At 43.3% G+C, this 21105-nt stretch overlaps 1 protein-coding gene across 1 annotated transcript in view; it reads left to right on the forward strand.

The window, feature by feature from the left end:
* The window catches only part of cc2d2a (coiled-coil and C2 domain containing 2A), a 196464-nt gene that overhangs the window by 17955 nt on the left and 157404 nt on the right, over positions 1 to 21105 (forward strand). Inside the window, exons 5-6 of the mRNA XM_087986613.1 lie at positions 8756 to 8833; positions 9776 to 9851. Of these exons, the coding sequence (XP_087842739.1) occupies positions 8756 to 8833; positions 9776 to 9851 (154 nt within the window). The remainder of the gene's footprint in view (positions 1 to 8755; positions 8834 to 9775; positions 9852 to 21105) is intronic.

Genomic DNA, 21105 nt, shown 5'->3' on the forward strand with positions numbered 1-21105 from the left:
AAAAAAACTCTGCAGATCTGTTCTCACCAAAGTAGATAACCTTACATTTTTCCCACATATTCCATCAGCATATCCCCATCCACTCACTAAACCTGTTTAAAACCTCCTGAAGTCTCTCTACATCTCCGTCACAACACCCATTCCAGCTTAGCTTTGTATCGTTTGAAAATTTGGAAATATCACATATGGTCCTCAAATACAAATCATTGATGTATATTGTGAACAACTGGGGCCCCAAGTAACTGATCCTTTCAGTGACCCACTGCTCACAGTCTTCCAAAGTGAGAATGATGCATTCATTCCTACTGTTCATTAGTTAAGTTAACCAGTACATTAACTCCAACGCCATGTGCTTTAATTTTGTGAACTAACCTGTTGAGGGGGAACTTTATCAAAAGCTTCCTGGAAATCCAGATATAGTACATAATTGACTCCTCTTCACCAGTTTTGTAAGTAATGTCTTCAAAAAGCTCCAAGTTCATAAGACATGATTATTCAAAATTTTTCATTTGCAAATCTATGCAGATTGTACCATATCACGTTATTATTCAACTGTCTGTTTGTCACATCCTTTGTAATAGATTCTAGTATTTCTTCTGTTATGTTATAAGGCTAGCAGGACTGTAGTACCCTGTTTTCTATTTCACTCACTCCTTAAATAATGGGGTGATGTACTTGCTTCCAATCTGAAGGAATCATTCCAGAATCTTTGGCAGAGCAGACTCGAAGGGCCGGACGGCCTACTCCTGCTCCTCGTTCGTATGTTCTTATGTTCTATTGAATTTTTAGAACCCGATCACCAGTATATTAACCAACTCTATAGACATTTCTTTCAATGTTGTGATGTAGAAAGTAAAGGATGTTATCTGCCTTCAGACCCATTAAGTTCTCTAGAAAAACCTTCTTACTGATACTAATTTTCTTTAACTCCTCATTCCTGTTGATTATTCGTAACTCTAATTCTGGGAGATTCTTTGCATCTTCCCCAGTGAGAACAGACATACAGTAATCATTTAGCGCCTCTGCTATTTCTCTATTCTCCATAATAAAGTGTCCTGATCCTCAGGTTGTAAGTTTGCTCGCTTAGCTGGCAGGTTTGTTTTCGGATGTTTCATCACCATGCTAGGCAACATCATCAGTGAGCCTCCGGATGAAGCGCTGGTATTTTGTCCTGCTTTCTATTCACGTGTCTTAATGATTGGTCACTGATGATGTTATCTAACATGAAAACTGAACCTCAACCTGACCTACAAATGTCCAGATCCTGCCTGTAAAGGTCCCACTTTTGTCTTAGCTAAACATTTCCGTTTTGTGTACCAAAAGATGCTTATATAGTTTTATTTTGAAAGCATTTTGCTAGATTGCATCTGTACTTTCTTCTCTCTTTCCTGAACAGTTTCTTGATCTTCCTTTGCTTTATTCTTAAAACCACCCAATCCTCAGATTTACTACTATTTCTGGTAACTTTTGTAAGTCTTCTACAATCGGTTCTGGTACAACGCAGTAGTTCCGTTGTATTATAGAAAATGGCACAATAGAAATAACGGGGTTTATGGGAAAAACAGGGTTAGGGCAGATCACCCATAATATCAGTAAAAACTGAAACAAATATAGTAGTTAAACAAACACGATGGTAGCACAGTCTAAGTAAATTTTTAAATCTTACATTTTAATTAAATAATATAGTAAGTTTGACACTTAAAAGGGTTTCTGAATTTGTTGAGTTATAGTACTGTATTAAGACAGGGGCTGAGAATCATCATCAGCATCATCATTACCTTCAAATGCAGTTCTTGGTGCAGGGTTGCAATGAAAGAAAATATTTAGTCCAGAAGTGGATGGCTGTGTTTCATTGTCCTCAGACTGTTTCTTGGGAGATGGCTTAAAAAAGGCCTCTAGTTTTTGCTGCTTTACTATCTTTCATGAAGAAGCTGTCCATAAGGTGCCTGATAAGACGTTATGCCACGAACTGCTATCCTGCTGCATTCTGCATTGTAGTCATTATCTTCTAAGAGCTGCAACTGCTTCTCAACTTCCCTCAGGATAGAAAACAGAAGAGAAGTGAAAAGTTCTCGTGGTGCTACATCTTGGACTTAATCGTCTTCATCTCAAGCTTCAATTTCCCCCGCAGCAACGAGTTGTTGTAGATTAGCTGTGGAGAGGCTTTCACAATGGCACTCGAGCACCTCTTCAAATCCAACTTGCTTTGTAAGAGCGACACAATGTTCTTTGATCACTGGAAGCTCCTCTGACAGTTCAACACTTTTAAAATCATGATGAAAATCTGGGAGGGAAGCTTCTGCCAAACTGCATGCAAGCAGTCCTTGCTGACATCACCTCAGGCCTCCACAATGATGTCAATAGCATTCTTGATGTTAAAGCTCTTCCAAAATTGAAGAACCCTGTCTTCATTATCCCTCTCAGTAGCTGCAATCAGTTTCCTGAGGGTGCACCTTAAATTATAAGCTTTTAAAAACTGCTGTTGGACCCTGGTCCATGGGTTGAATGAGAGAGGTTGTGTTCGGAGGTAGAAATAGCACTGCGATGTTTTCAGAAAGCTCACCAATGGTCGGAGGATGTCTTGGTGCATTGTCCAGAATGAGGAGAATCTTGAAATCCAAATGTTTTCTCCTGCAATAATTTCTAAAAACATCCTCAAACGTCAACAGTATGGTCAGAAAAAATTCGCCCCGTCATTCAAGCCCTTCTGCTTGACTTGAAGTAAACACCCAGAGTGGACTTAAGGTATTCCTTCACGGCTCTCAGATTGGTATGCCACCACAGGCTTAAGCTTCAAGTCTCTACTGGCATTGGCACCCACAACACAGTCGTATGACCCTTTGCAACCTTAAAACCTAGAGCGTATGTTTCATTCTTTGAAATGTCAGTTCTTGCTGGCATTCGCTTCCAGTATAAACCTGTCTCATCCAAATTGAAGATTTGATCTAATGTGTAGCCTTCTTCCTCAATTAATTTTTTCACCACAGGTGGAAATGACATCGCATGTTCCTCGTCTACACTGGCAGCTTCACCACATAACTTCACGTGATGAAAAGCACAGCAGTTCTTACATCCATCAAACCAGCCACTACTGGCACTGAAGGCAGGTGCATCTGCAGGATTTTCAGCTTTTTTCCTTTGATGCTCATAAATTGATAAGGCTTATTTTATGGTGAGAAAGGTGGTCCCACATTGCTTTTTCATTTGATCTTCTATCCACACTGTCCAGGACAAAGCAGCTCACTTGATTGGCACCACATCCACAAACATCTACTCCCTTCACCACCAACTCTCACTGGCAGCATTGTGTAATATTTACAGGATTCACTGCAGAAATCCACCAAAGATCCTTAGGCAGTACTTTCCAAAACCACGACCACTTCCATCTAAAAGAACATAGGCAGCAAATACATGAGAAGACTACCGCTTACAGGTTTCCCTCCAATCTACTCACCATCCCAACTTGGAAATGTACCACTGTACCTTCATTGTCAGTAGGGTCAGAATCCTGGAACTCCTTCCCTAATGGCATCATGTGTCTACCTATAGCATATGGACTGCAGTAGTTCAATAAAGCAGCTCACCACCACCTTTTCAAAAACAATTGGGTGTGGGCAAAAAATGTTGGCCAGCCAACAATGCCCTCTTCCCACAAGGGAATAAAGAAAACATCTGTCACTCAGAGCTGTTCCGGCTGTGGACACTTTTTATATCTAGGTTTTTGTAATATGAGTTTTCCCAGTGCCTGTGCTTGGGCATCAGTGATGGGCAGTAGAAGCTCATGCATTCATCTATTTCTGTTCTCGTCTCTTGAAAACTGTTACATTTGTCAACTGCAATCTTCCTCTCTGAATTTCATACTGGCTGTCTCTCATTTGCTATTTGTCTAGTTATTTGGTATTTCCATCTTTAATTAAAGACTGGAATTTTTTTTCTCAGAACATGAACTTAAATTCTGATTTACCTTTTGGTGCTGCAGTGACCACTCTAGAAGTGGGAACAGGAGTAGGTCATTCAGCCTCTCGAGCCTGTTCCTCCATTCATTGAGATCATGGTTGTCCTGTGGCCTCTCCCATTTATCTGTCTGTGGCCATTAGTTAAGAAAAACACTTTAACTACCAATCTAGCATCTCCTGCTGTTGTGGAAAAGAATTCCAAACCTCTACCACCTTTTGTGCATAGAGTTCTTCCTAACATCTCTCCTCAATGGTCTGACCCTAATTTTTAAGACTGTGCCCTCTAGTTCCATAATCCCCAATCAGTGGAAATAATTTCTTTATTTATCCTGTGTTTTCCTGTTAATATCTTGAAGACCTTGATTCAGAAAACCCCTTAACCTTCTAAATTCTAGTGAAAACAGGCCTAGTTTGAATAATCTTCCCTTATAATATAACTCAAGTCCAGGCATCATTCTTGTAAACCAATATAGTACTTCCTGCAAGGCCAGTATATCCTTTCTAAGGTGTGGTGTCCAGAAATGCTCTCGCTACTCCAAGTGGGGTCTAACTAAGGTTTTGAATAATTGCAGCTTTACTTCTTTACTACTTATATTCCATTCCTCTGGAAGTAAAGGCCAGCATTCCATTTGCTTCCTTGAATATTGTCTGCACCTGTTTGCAGCTTTTTAAAGGTCTCAAAGAGATCCCAAATCTCTTGGAACATATGGTGCTTTAACTTCATACCATCTGGAAATTATCTTTTTCAGTCCAGACTTGATAACCTCACACTTGCTTACACTGAACTTCATCTGTCACTGTTTTGCCCATTCACCTAGTCTGTCAATATCCCTTTGTAATTTTGTGCTATCATTTACACATCTACAGTGCTGCTTTATTTTGTGACATCAGCAAATTTGGACATATGACTTTCTATACCATTATCCAAGTCATTAATAATTTTTGTGAATAATTGAGGCCCTAACACAGATTCCTGTGGGACACCACTGGTGACATCCCGCCAATTTGTGTCCAATCCATTATCTCTGATTTCTGTTACTTGCTACTCAACCAATTTTGCTGTCATGTCAGTAATTTGTCGTCAATTTCTTGGGCTTCTATAGTAATTGGAATGAGGCCCAGCTGGAGCTCATTGACTATGAGACCCTTGATTGGGGTTGTTAACCTGGGCTAATCAAGCAGCCCTGGGTAGCACATATAGATAGGAGACTCAGAGTGTCTCCTCATTCTAGGGACTGGCACCAAGCTGGCTGCTCAGAACCCGTGTACCGTGCACTTGTAAATAAAGAGTGACTTGTTGACAGGGTACCGCCCTCTCTACAGGAATTTCAGCTCTATCTTAGTTAACAGTGTCTTACATGGAATTTTACAAAATGCCTTCTGGAAGACCATGTAAACAACATCCATAGTAATTCCCTGTCCACTACCTCAGTCACCTCTTCAAAGTTTCAGTGAAGTTTTCCAAGCATGACCTACTGTCATGAATCCATGCTGGTGTTCCCTAAATAACTGAAAATTTTCAAGGTGTTTTTGTTACCTCATCCGTGAACATAGACTCCAACAATTTCCCCACCAGGCATGTTATGTTAACTGGTCTATAATATCCTAGCTTTCCTCTTTTTCTCTTCTTAAAAAATAGTATGACGTGCAATTTTCCAATCCAGAGGGATGATTCCTGTGTCTACAGAACTTTGAAAGATTATAGTGAGGATGTCTACAATGTGCTCCCCTATTTCCTTTGACACCTTTGGATGGAAAACATCAGGTCCTGAGGATTTGTCACTCTTTTATTTCCTTGGACCTCCAGCAAACTGGTCTCCTCTTCACCTGCAAATACTACTTATCCTCCTTTTCTATTGTAAATACTGAGGCGAAGTAATTATTCAATATCTCTGCAATTTTCCCATAGTTATTGACAATGTTCCCACTTTAGTAGGCCAGCATTGCTTTTATGTAACTATAACATTTATTGTTGATTTTGATGTCCTTTGCAAATTTCCTTTCATAATCCCTTTTAGGGGTAGCTCTCATAAGCTGCTTTGTGGCGCTTTGCTAGTCTTTGTCTATTCCCTATGTCTGAGCTGTTCTTTGTGTCTTTGCAAGCCCTTTCTTGTAGTTTTCTGCTGTCCATTATCTCTTTAGTTGTACACGACTGCTTTTTCTTTGAAATGGAGCCTTTCATTCTCGGGTGTAAACTTGTTCTGTATTACTGCATTAGGGTGGCATGGTGGCTTAGTGGTTAGCACTGCTGCCTCACAGTGCCAGGGATCCAGATTCGATTCCTGTCTGTGTGGAGTTTGCACATTCTCCCCATGTCTGCGTAAGATTCCTCCGGGTGTTCCGGTTTCCTCCCACAATCAAAAAGATGTGCAGGTTAGGTGAGTTGGCCATGCTAAATTGCCCATAATGTTCAGGGATGTGTAGGTTAGGTGCATTAGTCAGAGGTAAATGTAGAATACTAGGGAATGGGTTGGGTGGGATACTCTTCGGAGGTTCAATGTGGAGGTTGTTTTTCAGACTGAAGGCCTGTGACCAGTGGAGTGCCACAAGAATCGGTGCTGGGTCCACTAATTTTCATTATTTATCTAAATGATTTGGATGTGAGCATAGGAGGTATAGTTAGTAAGTTTGCAGAGGACACCAAAATTGGAGGTGGAGTGAACAGTGAAGAAAGTTACCTCAGATTAAACGGGATCTTGATCAGATGACAAATAGGCTGAGAAGTGGCAGTTGGAGTTTAATTTAGATAAATACGAGGTGCTGCGTTTTGGGAAAGCAAATCTTAGCAGGATTTGTACACTTAATGGTAAGGTCCTAGGGAGTGTTGCTGAACAAAGAGACCTTGGAGTGCAGGTTCATAGCTCCTGGAAAGTGGAGTCGCAAGTGGATAGGATAGTGAAGAAGGCGTTTGGTATGCTTTCCTTTATTGGTCAGAGTATTGAGTACAGGAGTTGGGAGGTCATGTTGCAGCTGTACAGGACATTGGTTAGACCACTGTTGGAATATTGCATGCAATTCTGGTCTCCATCCTATCGAAAGGATGTTGTGAAACTTGAAAGGGTTCAGAAAAGATTTACAAGGATGTTGCCAGGGTTGGAGGGTTTGAATTACAGGGAGAGGTTGAATAGGCTGGGGCTGTTGTCCCTGGAGCATCAGAGACTGAGGGGGTGACCTCATAGTGGTTTATAAAATCATGAGGGGCATGGATAGGAATTGAATTGAATTTATTTATTGTGTACCGAGGTACAGTGAAAAGCTTTGTCTTGCAAGCAATACAGGAAGATCGCATTGTTAAGTAGCATAGATAAGTAAATAATAGGTAAACAGTGGCAAAAACAAAAACAAATAGACAAAGTCTCTTCCCTGGGGTGGAGGAGTCCAGAACTAGGGGGCATAGGGTTAGGGTGAGAGGGGAAAGATATAAAAGAAGCCTAAGAGGCAACATTTTACATGCAGAGGGTGGTACGTGTATGGAATGAGCTGCCAGGGTAAGTGGCGGAGGCTAGTAGAATTGCAACATTTAAAAAGGCATCTGGATGGGTATATAAATAGGAAGGGTTAGGAGGGATATGGGCCGGGTGCTGGCAGGTGGGACTAGATTGGGTTGGGTTATCTGGTCGGCGTGGATGAGTTGGACCGAAGGGTCTGTTTCCATGCTGTACATCTCTATGACTGTATGGCTGTATGACTTGTTGGGCTGAAGGACCTGTTTCCACACTGTACGGGTTTTAAGATACATTAAATGTTTCTTTTAAATTGAATTCTCTAATATAATCTGTCTGATTTCATATCCTATTTTCTTCAGGATCCTTGGATGTAACCACTGAATTAAATCATGGCTGTTGTTCCAAATTGATGCCATTTCCTGCATTATCCTCATATCCCTTGATGTTTTAACATCTAGAAATCTGTTGACCTCTGTCTTGAACATACACTTATGATTGAGCTTCCATGACATCTGGGATAGAGAATTTGATTATCTACCTCAATGCCATTACAAATATTAAATAATCAAAAGTCCAAAAGTAGAGAGAAATAAATCACTAACTACCGCTACAGAAAAATTGGCAGGAAAACTAGCAGGGCTAAACACCAAAAGTCCTTTGGACCTGATGTGATATGTTCTTAGATTATTAGAGAAAGTAGCAACAGAGATAGTGGGTGCATTTGGGGGGCACAGTGGCTCAGTGGTTAGCACTGCTGCCTCACAGTGCCAGGGACCCGGGTTTGATTCCCATCTTGGGCAACTGTGTGCAGTTTGCACATTCTCCCCATGTCTGCATGGGTTTCCTCTGGGTGCTCCGGTTTCCTCCTGCAATCTAAACATGTGCAGGTCAGGTGAATTGGCCATGCTAAATTGCCCATAGTTAGGTGCATTAGTCATGGATAAATATAGGGTAGGGAAAGGGTCTGGGTGGTTTACTCTTCAGAAGGTCAGTGTGGACTTGTTGGCTGAAGGGCCTGTTTCCATACTGTAGGGAATCTAATCTAATCTAATCTGAGTGAATAAATTCTTGCTCACTTCAGTCCGAAACAGCCTAATCTTTATTCTGAGATTCTGACTGTTGATTCTTGGCCTCCAAGCCAGGGAAAATCCCCTTCCTACATTTTCCCCATTGAGCCCTGTGAGAATTATGTGTGACATTAATAGGGCAGGTTCTGCAACAGATGCATGTTCCCTTTCTGAAAAATTACCATCCGTACAGTGATGACAGACATTTCCCCCTATGTTGGCAAGTTGTTATCCCGATTTAAATTTTTGCCTTTGACCTTTTCCATTTGCGTTGTGATTTATGCAGGAAATTCAGAATGAGGATGAACAGGTAGAGAATCTGAAACGGACCATGAAAGCCCAAAGACAAAGAAGGAAGAAAATGGTATGATATGATATATGTGTATGGGCATGCGTGTTATTTAACCTTTACTTCTGATATTTCTGTTCTGGAGATTTATAGGTAAAATTATGCCTACCTGGGTTTTAAGCAGATATTAAATAAATGGTCTGCAATTTCTGCATTGGTTCTGACAAAAGATTGGGAGAATCCCATAGAAAAATGGAATTTATTTACATACTTAGCAAAATTCTAACCAATTGTGGTGCAACTTCTTCTATTGGTGTGCTTGACATTGACCAGCTCACCATTATCGCCCAATCCTGGCTGCCATCAGAAGTTAATGCTGAGCCTCTTTCTGAGTTGCTGTAACCCTGGTGTTGGGTGGAGATTTCTGGGATATTAACTCAAGTGGCCACGAAGGTTAGCATTGTGATTAGATTAGGAGGTAATAGAATTCCCAAAATACTGTTGCTCCTGCCCGTGGATTTGGAGGTCAGGAAAAAGAGGAAGTTGTCATCAGAAGTTTAGTTGGTTACTGGTGCCCATTCTTTTCTTGGTAGATATGGTAGCTGCAGTGTGATGATGCGAGAGAAGATGAATATGGATTTTTAAACTTCAAACAAAACCATTGTGCCCATTCTAGATGTAGGAAAACACCTTTCCAGACTTTGGTATTGTTCTTAAATATACTTTTTGAACCACTAAACTTTTCAAAGCAATAATTACAAGAGTGTATTAATTTTCTGACCCCAGCTCTTATAATTTAGACAAAAGTTGATCTTCTTTGCTTTCCTCTTCTTCCCAAGTCTTGCAGTATTTGCAGCAGAGTTCAGGAGAGAGACTTGCTCTAAGACCTTCTGCTTGATATGTGCAGTAGGAAGTACCACAAGTAGCTCAGCGATTTAATGTTTTTTTTCTTCCACCTGTTTCAAACTGAGAGATGTCAGTGGTCATTGTTAACACTAACTGTATTCTTCTTTGCAGCTTATTGATGACATTGATGATGTACATTCTGAAGAATCCACACAAGAAGTGAACATAATTACTCATCAACAAAGAAGTAAGCTGTTTCTAACTAAAAAGAGCAATGCTGCATTCTTTCTTATGTTGCAAGTACTCACTGATATGTTTTCATGTATACGAATGCTGTGTATTCCACCAATTTGTTTTGTCTTCTCAACTTCATAAATAACTAGTTTGAATAAAATATAGTAAGATCATAATATTTTAAAGCAAACTATAGTCATAATCTCACTACTTCAGTCTATTTCAGTAGAAAATTGTTAAATATTGTGACTAGCTTTATATGTATATATGGCATAACAAAATATTGTGGGTAGTTTGCTCTTGTTGCTGTTATGTACATTACAGTGAAAGGATTTTAATTTAAGTATCTCAAATTCTGTGCTTTCCATGTGCATCACAGATGGTGTGAGTGGGAGAGAAAGGTGGCTGTGTGCAAGAGAAGGAGAGAGGTGCTAATGCAAGTGAGAGAGAAAGAAAGAGGTGGCTGTGTGATGTTTGCCAGTGTTGAAGCTGTAGTGGAACAGCCTGGTTAGGGCTGTGGCTAGTTCTGGAGCAAAATTCTTCTGTTCTGTTACTGGAATGTTATAATCCATAATCTCTGCAGTATCCAATTTCCTTCAGCCATTTATTGATATCATGTGGTGAGAATCAGAGTGGCTGTGATGCCAGGGACCTTTGGAGGAGTCCGAGATGCACTGTCTACTTTGCACTTCTAACTGAAGATTGTTGCAAATGTATCAGCCTTATCGTTTGCAGTGTTTCGGAGCCTCCGCCCCCAGTGAGTTGTGTTATCCACCACAATTCATGACTGGATGTGGTAGAACTGCAGAGTTTTGATCTGATCCATTTATTGTGGAGTTGTTTAGCTGTATTATTTGCTGCGTATGCTGTTTGGCATGCAAGTAATTCTGTTTAGTAGCTTCATCAGGTCGACAACGGTGTTGGTCCTGGCATGTCCTCCTGCACTCTTCATTGAACTGGCATTGATCCCTCTGACTTACTGGTATTGAATAGTGCACACTGGCTTAATGTGGGGCTTTCCTGGAGCAGGCTGCTACTTTTTTTTTAAAGTTTTCTTATTGCTGGTTGTGAGACTGATATATGGAGTTTCAGCAGCTCATGCACAGTTCTAGGTTGCCTGGAAGTAAAGAAGAATGTCCTTGGAGAACTTTGGTTTTGTCTGGAGTCACCTGAGATTGAGCAGATTTCCTCCTAAGCGACATTTAACTGAAGTCAGGATCACAATCATGAAGAGGAGAAAGTGAGGACTGCAGATGCTGGAGATCAGAACTGAAAATGTGTTGCTAGAAAAACGCAGCAGGTCAGACAGCATCCAAGGAGCAGGAGAATCGACGTTTCGGGCATGATCCTGAAGAAGGGCTCATGCCCGAAACGTCGATTCTCCTGCTCCTTGGAGCTGCCTGACCTGCTGCGCTTTTCCAGCAACACATTTTCAGCTCACAATCATGAAGGCAATCCTTCTCAGTTTCTAAAAAAGGTCCTTCTCCCATTTCTGTCCACAACTGAAAATACAGAAAAATAAAATGAAAAATATATAGTCTACATCATTCAGGGCAAGTACGAGCATGTCATTGTGCAACTATTGAACTATTGTGATATATTTCTGATAAAGTTTGTTTTTTTTTCCATTACTTTCCAAATGCCCTCAGGGCTGACTGTGTCAAAGGTCTTGCCAGGTTAATAAACATGGGTTAGAGGTCCATGTTCTTGACATCTTTCCTGGAGATGTCTGACTGTAAACATCATATTAGTAGTTCCTTGATCAACTTTGGAACTACACTGACTCTCTGGCAGTGAGAAATTGCACAAAGCAGTTCTGGAGGATTCTAGCAAATAGTATTTTGCTGGTGGGAGGAGTGAGATTCTTTTATGCTTTGTCACAAGACTGGCAATGCTCCTGCAGAGGAATTGTTTTACTCATTCGGGCAATATGTAATTCACTGGCTGGGCCAGCATGTATTGCATATCCCTAGATGCCTTTGAGAAGGTGGTGACCAGCTGCCTTCTTGAAACACTACAGATCATTTGTTATAGGTAGGTGTTAGTTCCAGGATTGCAATTCCAGGATTTTGACCCAGAGACAGTGAAGGAACAATGGTGTATTTCCAAGTCAGGATGCTGAGTGTTCCCATGTATCAGCTGCCCTTGTCCTGTCGATGGAAGTGGTCATGGGATTGGAAGCTGCTGTCTAAGGTGCCTTGCTGAAATGCTACAGTATGTATTGTAGATAGTACATAGTGTGAGCAGTGGGACAGTGATGGAGGAAATGTCTGTTGATGTGATGCCAATCAAGAGGATTGTTTTGTCCTGGATGGTGTCAAGCTTTTTGAGTGTTACCAGAGCGACACTCACCCAGTTAAGTGGGCAGTACTCCATCACATTCTTGACTTGTACATTGTAGATGAGTGACAAGTTGTGTGGAGTCAGGAAGTGAGTTACTCGCTGCAAGACCCTTCCCTCTTGTAGCCATAATATTTATATGGCTAATCCAGATGAGCTTCTGTTCAATGGCAATGGTTAGGATATTGCTGGCAGGAGATTCGGCAATTGTAGTGCCATTCAATGTCAAAGGACAATAGTTCGATTCTCTTTTTTTAATTGGTGATGGTCATTATCTGGCACTTGTGTGGTGCAATTGTTGCTTACCAGTGTTACTTATCCTGCCAATATTTATCCTTCATCTAATCTCCTGTGGGATTGTGCTGTTTGCCGCTTTGTTTCAAATTACTTCATTATCTATAAAGTGCTTTGAGATATCCTGAGGAAATGAAAGATCAATACAAGCCATAGTTTTTATCGACTGAATTAATAGAATTAATGAGACATTATAATTCAGATTTATGGCAAAGAAATCGCTAAATTCCTATTTGCTCAAATGACACTTGGAGGAACAATCCAGTGTTATCCAGGAAAATGTTAAAATCGGTTTGGCTGTTCATGAGGAAACATTGCAAGCCAGAAAAACTACAGAATCTGTCGACAACATTTTTAAGAAGTATTCCTGGATAAGATGAGGTAATAGTCATAAATGTGATGCACCCAATGAAAAAAAAACTGGCCAACTGAGGTAACGGTAATTTTTCCCAGACCAGATGGTGTTCCAGTAACCAGTGGTGCACAGAACATGTTTCCATGCTGTATTGGAGTGTGTCCTGATAACTCAAAGATGTACTACAACCAAAACAACTGCTTTTCACAGAAATCTTTTATTTTGCTCAGGGTTTTGTGTTTTACTTTAAAAGCATATATGGAACAATAAGTCATCATTTTACTTTGAGTAATAATTATACACAGAATTCATGTTAGGAGTAAATTTGAATCAGGTGTAACAAATTCCTTTGGCTTCTTTGGGTGGAATTTCCTGCTCCAGCCCAGAACTTCTAGAAGAGTGAGTGGGTGAACCTAATTTGGTGGGAGGCAGAAAATTCCGTGGCTGGTTTTCTGATGGTCAGACATTCATTACTGCATTGTAGGTGGGAGTTGTGCATAGGAACCTTGCAAAATCTCCATTGTAACAGACTCTGAAGGAATTGCTTCGGAAATTGAGCTCTCCGCCGGGCAATTCCAATGTGTCTGAAACCTTCTGAAGTGCCAGAAAATCAGAGATTTTGGGTGGTTCCAATAAAATTAAACAAAATAGTTAACACAGGAAATGTTAGAATATTAAATATTCCTGAGTAACTAAATGTAATTCATTCACAACCCCCAGACCCTTTGCACCCTGGACCCTGACCTATCACCCCCTAGAATCTCACAATCACACTGCACTAAGAACCCTCAACCCATCCCTCACATCCACCCCAGGATCCAACCACCCCCACCCACCCAACCATCCATTCCCCTCTGCCCAGAGCAACTATCCGACCTCTCCCACTGCCAGATCTGAACCCCCACCCCACGGAGTGCTGACACCTACCCTTCTCAATCCTACTGGACGGCGATTTCTCCACCCAGCCTAACCTATCGTCAACACTTAACTGTCACCTTGCACCCTAACTCCTCCCTAGCTGGCATCTTTTCCAGGTGGCACCTAACCTATTCCAAGCTGATGCCCAACTTTCCTGACACCCTAACATGACACTTCCTTCATGTATTTGTGGTTTTACAGTGGCTATGATCTGGACCTTTTACATTTTAGAGTACGATAGCTGACAGCATGGTTTTGCCTTCCTCTGACAGCTCCGCATTGATGGGCATACGGCTTTGGTTTTCTGAGAGAGACCTGATTGCAATCTCCTCTGAGAAATAATCTCCTCTTTCATTAAAAAAAGAAATAGAGGAGTGGCAATCTGCATAGGATTGTCACTCACTGAAAAATCTGGCCCTATTCAGTTTCTCGCTGGATTGAACAAGGGAAAGTTGTAATGCTAAGGGGGCTTGGGGATCCGATGGTAGTATTCCCATGCGTGTCTCTGTTGAGCTGTCCTAGAATGGATGTGTTGTCTTAGTCAAAGTGGTATAGCCCACAAACCTACCAACACACTGAAATAGCTACTGATGAACCTAAAGGGCCCTGTACCAACAACCAACAAAATTAATGAAATTTACAAAATACATTGCAAGGACTGCAGCAAATACTACATCGGACGGGCAGGAAACTAGCCACCAGGATACACAAGCATCAACTCGCCATCAAAAGACATGACCCACTATCACTGGTATCCTTACATACAGACGAAGAAGGACACTACTTTGACTAGGACAACACATCCATCCTAGGACATGCTCAGCAAAGGGACGCATGGGAATTCCTAGAGGCCTGACATTCAAACTGGAACTCCATCAATAAATACCATTGGACCCCATTTACCAACCTCTGAGAAAAAGATACTTTGTTTGTGATAATTATAAGTTAATTTGTTCCTTTTGCACCAATAACCTCCTGTGAAGTATCAATATGGAATTATGCAGGGTTACATAAGGGCTGTACTTGAAGGATATCCTTCAATTGCAGCGCTTATAGAAGGGTTATACCATTCTGCTTAACTGCAAAGAGCATACATTGAGCTAAAGTTCCTTTTTCCCCAAAGGTTATGTTTCTCCCAGGAGGAGGTAAAGGAGAGGCCCAGTGCTTTTGCCACAACTCCACATGCTGTACATGTGAGCCAGCATCCCTTATTATAGTCAACAAGCAAAACATAATTAATGAGAAGCCTGAATAGATAGAAAGAAGCCTGAGGTCTGTTGTACAAAGTGTTGTATTTGTACCAAGTTGTAGAGGAGGTCGATGTCCATGCACATCAAGTATGTTAAATGTTTCATCTTCTCCTATCACTGCGTCTTGGGGCAGTTATTATCTCTGGTTTGTTACACCATGTCATGTGCTAGAGAGGCGAGGCAATAGGGAGAAAGAGAGAGAGGAGTTGAACACATGGCTGCAGGGATGGTGCAAGAGGGAGAGATTCAGATACCTGGATAATTGGGGCTCATTCTGAGGTAGGTGGGGCCTCTAAGAATGGAATGGTCTACATCTGACCCAGAGGAGTACCAATATCCTGCGGCGGGGGGGCAATTTGCGAATGCTGTTCGGGAGGGTTTGAACTGATTTAGGTCTGGTGTACAGGAGGTTGAGAGTAGAGAGGTCATAAATAAGGTTTCAAGGTCGCAAGAGTGTACCAGAGGTAGGAAGGTGGTTTGAAGAGTGTCTACTTCACCGCCAGTAGTATCCGGAATAAGGTGGGTGAACTTGCTGCAGGTTGGTACCTGGGATTTTGATGTCGTGACCATTTCAGAGACATGGATAGAGCAGGGGCAGGAATGGTTGTTGCAGGTTCCAGGATTTAGATGTTTCAGTAAGAACAGTGAAGGTGGTAAAAGAGGGGGAGGTGTGGCATTGTTAGTCAAGGACAGTATTACAGTGGCAGAAAGGCCTTTTGATGAGGACATGTCTACTGAGGTAGTATGGGCTGAGGTTAGATTAGATTAGATTAGATTACTTACAGTGTGGAAACAGGCCTTCGGCCCAACAAGTCCACACCGACCCGCCGAAGCGCAACCCACCCAAACCCATTCCCCTACATTTTACCCCTTCACCTAACACAACGGGCAATTTAGCATGGCCAAATCACCTGACCTGCACATCTTTGGACTGTGGGAGGAAACCGGAGCACCCGGAGGAAACCCATGCAGACACGGGGAGAATGTGCAAACTCCACACAGTCGCCCGAGGCGGGAATTGAATCTTGGTCTCTGGCGTTGTGAGGCAACAGTGCTAACCACTATGCCACCGTGCCGCAGAAACAGGAAAGGAGAAGTTACCCTGTTGGGAGTTTTCTAGGCCTCCGAATAGTTCCAGAGATGTAGAGGAGAGGTTTGTAAATATGATTCTGGATAGGAGCGAGAGTTACAGCGGAGTTATACTGGAGTCTTTATATTTCCAAACATTGACAGGAAATACTATAGTTTGAGTACTTTAGATGGGTTGGTTTTTGTCCAATGTGTGCAGGATGGATGGATTCCTGACACAGTTAGATTTGGAGGTCGGTGAGCACTGTGGTGATAGTGACCACAATTTGGCTATGTTTACTTTAGCGATGGAAATGGATAGATATATACCACAGGGCAAGAGTTATTGCTGGGGGAAAGGCAATTAAGATGCAATTAGACAAGATTTATGATGTATAGGATGAGGATGAAAATTGAAAGGAATGGGCACAATTGAATTGTGGAGCTTTTTCAAGGAACAGCAACTGCGGGTCCTTGATAAGTATGTACTTGTCAGGCAGAGAGGAAGTGGTCGAGCGAGAGAGCTGTGGTTTACTAAATACGTTGAATCTTTTGTCATGAGGAAGAAGGCTTATGTGAAGATGAGATGTAAAGTTCAGCTAGGGTGCTTGAGAGTTACAAGTTAGTCAGGAAAGACCTAAAGAGAGAGCTAAGAAGATCCAGGAGGTGCATGAGAAGTCTTTAGCAGTTAGGGTCAAGGAAAACCATAAAGCTTTTTATTGTTGTGTTAGGAATAAAAGAATGACTAGAATAAGATTAGGGTCAGTCAAGGACAGTACCGGGAAGTTGTGCGTGGAGTCTGATGAGAAAGAAGAGGTGGTAAATGAATATTTTCCGTCAGTATTCACACTGGAAAAAGACAGTGGTGTCAAGGAGAATACTGAGATACACGTAATCAGACTAGATGAGATTGAGGTTCATAAGGAGGAAAGTGTGAAAATTGGTAAATCACCTGAGCCGGATGGGATTTATGCTAGGATTCTCTGGGAAGCTAGGGAGGAGATTGCTGAATCTTTGGCTTTGATCTTTATGTCGTCATTGTCTACAGGAATAGTGCCAGAAGACTGGAGAATAGCAAATGTTGTTCCCTTCTTCAAGAAGGGGAGTAGAGAAAACCCTGGTAATTATAGACCAGTGAGCCTTAACTTCGGTTGTGGGTAAAGTGTTGGAAAGGATTATAAGAGATGAGATTTATAATAATCTGGAAAGGAATAATTTGATGAGGGATAGTCAACACGCTTTTGTAAGGGTAGGTCGTGCCTCACAAACCTTAGAGTTCTTCGAGAAGGTAACCAAACCAAACCCCTTTGAGGGTTAAACAGTTGATGTGGTGTATATGGATTTCAGTGAGGCGTTTGATAAGGCCCCTCATGGTAGGCTTTTGCAGAAAATACAGAGGCATGGGATTGAGGGTGATTTAGCGGTTTGGATCAGAAATTGACAAGCTGAAAGAAGTCAGAGGGTGGTGGTTGATGGGAAACGTTCATCCAGGAGTTCAGTTACTGCAAGGATCTGTTTTGAGTCCACTGCTGTTTGTCATTTTATAAATGACCTGGATGACGGCATAGAAGGATGGGTTAGTAAATTTGTGGATGACACTGAGGTCGGTGGAGTTGTGGACATTGCGGAAGGATGTTGCAGATTACAGAAGGACATATATAAGCTGCAGAAGTGAGCTGAGGGGTGGCAAATGGAGTTTAATGTGGAAAAGTATGAGTTGATTCACTTTGAAAGGAGTAACAGGAATACAGAGTATTGAGGTAATGGGAAGATTCTTGGTAGTGTAGATGAGCAGAGAGATCTCGGTGTCCATGTACATAGATCCTTGAAAGTTGCCACTGAGTTTGACAGGGTTGTTAAGAAGGTAGGAGAAAGTGAGGACTGCAGATGCTGGAGACCAGAGTTGAAAAATGTGGTGCTGGAAAAACACAGCAGGCCAAGCAGCATCCGAGGAGCAGGAGAATCGACGTTTCGGGCATAAGCCCTTCTTCAGGAATGAGGCTGATGTGCCAAGGGGGCTAAGCTAAAGGGTAGGGGGGAGGCAATTTGGGGGAGGGGCGCTGGGAATACGATAGGTGGAAGGAGGTGAGGGTGAGGGTGATAGGCCGGAGAGGGGGTGGGGGCGGAGAGGTTGGGAAGAAGATTGCAGGTCAAGAGGGCAGTGCTGAATCCGGGGGGTTGGGACTGAGATCAGGTGGGGGGAGGGGAAATGAGGAAGCTGGAGAAATCTACATCATCCCATGTGGTTGGAGGGTTCCTAGGCGGAAGATGAGGCGCACTTCCTCCAGGCGTTGTGTGGTCAGGGTCTGGCGATGGAGGAGGTCAAGGACCTGCATGTCCTTTGCGGAGTGGGAGGGGGAGTTAAAGTGTTCTGCCACGGGGCGGTTGGGTTGGTTGGTGCAGGTGTCCCAGAGGTGTTCCCTGGACTGTCTCAGACTCCTCTTTCCCCTTCCTAGACCTCTCCATGTCTATCTCGGGTGACCAACTCAACACAGACATTTACTACAAACCGACTGACTCCCACAGCTACCTAGATTACATCTCCTCCCACCCTGCCCACTGTAAAAACACCATCCCATATTCCCAATTCCTTCGCCTCCGCCGTGTCTGCTCCCAGGAGGATCAGTTCCACTACCGGACAGCCCAAATGGCCTCCTTCTTCAAAGACTGCAATTTCCCTCCGACGTGATCGACGATGCTCTCCACCGCATCTCCTCCACTTCCCGCACCTCTGCCCTTGAACCCCGTCCCTCCAATCGCCACCAGGACAGAACCCCACTAGTCCTCAAGTTCCACCACACCAACCTCCAGATACATCGTATCATCCTCCGTCATTTCCGCCACCTTCAAAACTCCCTCATCAGGTCCACACCCCCCACCAACCCAACCTCCACTCCCGGCACCTTCCCCTGCAACTGCAAGAAATGCAAAACTTGCGCCCACACCTCCCCCCTCACCTCCCTCCAAGGCCCCAATGGATCCTTCCATATCCATCGCAAATTCACCTGCACCTCCACACACATCATTTACTGTATCCGTTGCACCCGATGTGCTCTCCTCTACATTGGGGAGACAGGCCGCCTACTTGCGGAACGTTTCAGGGAACACCTCTGGGACACCCGCACCAACCAACCCAACCGCCCCATGGCTGAACACTTTAACTATCCCTCCCACTCCGCCAAGGACATGCAGGTCCTTGGCCTCCTCCATTGCCAGACCCTGACCACAGAACGCCTGGAGGAAGAGCGCCTCATCTTCCGCCTAGGAACCCTCCAGCCACACGGGATGTATGTAGATTTCTCCAGCTTCCTCATTTCCCCTCCCCCCACCTTATCTCAGTCCCAACCCCCGGATTCAGCACTGCCCTCTTGACCTGCAATCTTCTGCCCAACCTCTCCGCCTCCACCCCCTCTCCGGCCTATCACCCTCACCCTCACCTCCTCCCACCTATCGTATTCCCAGCGCCCCTCCCCAAAATTCCCTCCCCCTGACCCTTTATCTCAGCCCACTTGGCACACCAGCCTCATTCCTGAAGAAGGGCTTATGCCCGAAACGTCGATTCTCCTGCTCCTCGGATGCTGCCTGGCCTGCTGTGTTTTTCCAGCACCACATTGTTAATAAGGTGTATGGTGTGTTAGCTTTTATTAGTAGAGGGATTGAGTTTTGCAGCCATGAGATCACGCTGCACTGTACAAAACTTTGGTGCGGCCACACTTGGAACATTGTGTACAGTTCTGGTCGCCACATTATAAAAAGGATGTGGAAGCATTGCAAAAGGTGCAGAGGAGATTTACCAGGATGTTGCCTGGTATGAAGGGAAGGTCTTATAAGGAAAGGCTGAGGGACTTGATGCTGTTTTTGTTGGAGAGAAGAAGATTGAGAGGTGACTTAATAGAGACGTACAAGATGATTACAGGATTAGTTAGGGTGGACGGTGAGAGCTTTTTTCCTTGGACAGTGATGGCTATCACAAGGGGACATAGCTTTAAATTGAGGCGTGATGATATAGATCAGATGTCAGAGGTAGGGTCTTTTTTCAGAACAGTAAGGATATGGAATGCCCTGCCTGCAACAGTAGTAGACTTGCCAACTTTAAGGGCACTTAAATGGTTATTGGATAAACATATGGGTGATAACGGAATAGTGTAGGTTAGATTGGCTTCAGATTGGTTTCATAGGTCGATGCAACATCGAGAGCCAAAGGGCCTATACTGCGATTTTTCCATCGCAAAATCTGAGGCAGTCTTGCAGCTTGTTGCAGATGATTTTGCAGAGCAGACTGCTGGGCGGGCGATGGGCCTCCTCTACTGGGCAAGTTCACCCTCTTTGGCCTGACCTGATAACAGGCATTTGAATCCCTGGCAGAGAGGGCAGGTGGTGTGGCAAGAGCCTGAGATGATGTCCTTGGGTGCCTGTCTGTCACACCACCTCCTTGCCGGTGTTTAATGGCACTACTTCAGCCCTTGAGGGCTTGGGCGCACCTAAAGGGAGGTCAAGGTTCCTTAGCCCCCTCTCACTGAGCTGGTGAATAAATGTATTGATGGCACAAGTGACGGATTGGCAGTCCCCCTGCAGATACTGATTGCTCTGCTGGACTTGATAGCTCACTGTCTGGACCATGGGGGCAGCTACATGCTCACATACCAGAGCCATGATATTAGATAGAGCCTGCACAGAGTTTTCTGCCCTTTGCTGTCTGTAGATGATCTCTGTCAGTTCTGCTAGACGTTCTCCAGTTGTCCAGGCTTCTCCATCAGCTCATTAATGGTCAAGTCTGGATGTTCCTCGGTCAATCAGATTCCTTCGCCATTTTGTGCTGCTGTAGCTGCAGGTCCCTGTCAATGCTGTGCTCACTGGAGCAGGATGTTAAGATTTAGAGATTTGGTTCCATGGTTGATACAGATGGGCGGGACAGCTGGGCTCTTCTATAAATCATGAAAGTGGGATGCTATTTGGAAAAATACAAAGATTGTTAGCATCATGAACCCCCATCCTCACCCAGAGCTTCATTCGGATGTTGGTGCTTAATGTGCAGCTGGGAG

The sequence above is a fragment of the Chiloscyllium plagiosum genome, unplaced genomic scaffold (genome assembly GCF_037043375.1).
Source record: "Chiloscyllium plagiosum isolate Xiang-an unplaced genomic scaffold, Cpla_swu_hap1 HiC_scaffold_1, whole genome shotgun sequence".
Lineage (NCBI taxonomy): Eukaryota > Metazoa > Chordata > Chondrichthyes > Orectolobiformes > Hemiscylliidae > Chiloscyllium > Chiloscyllium plagiosum.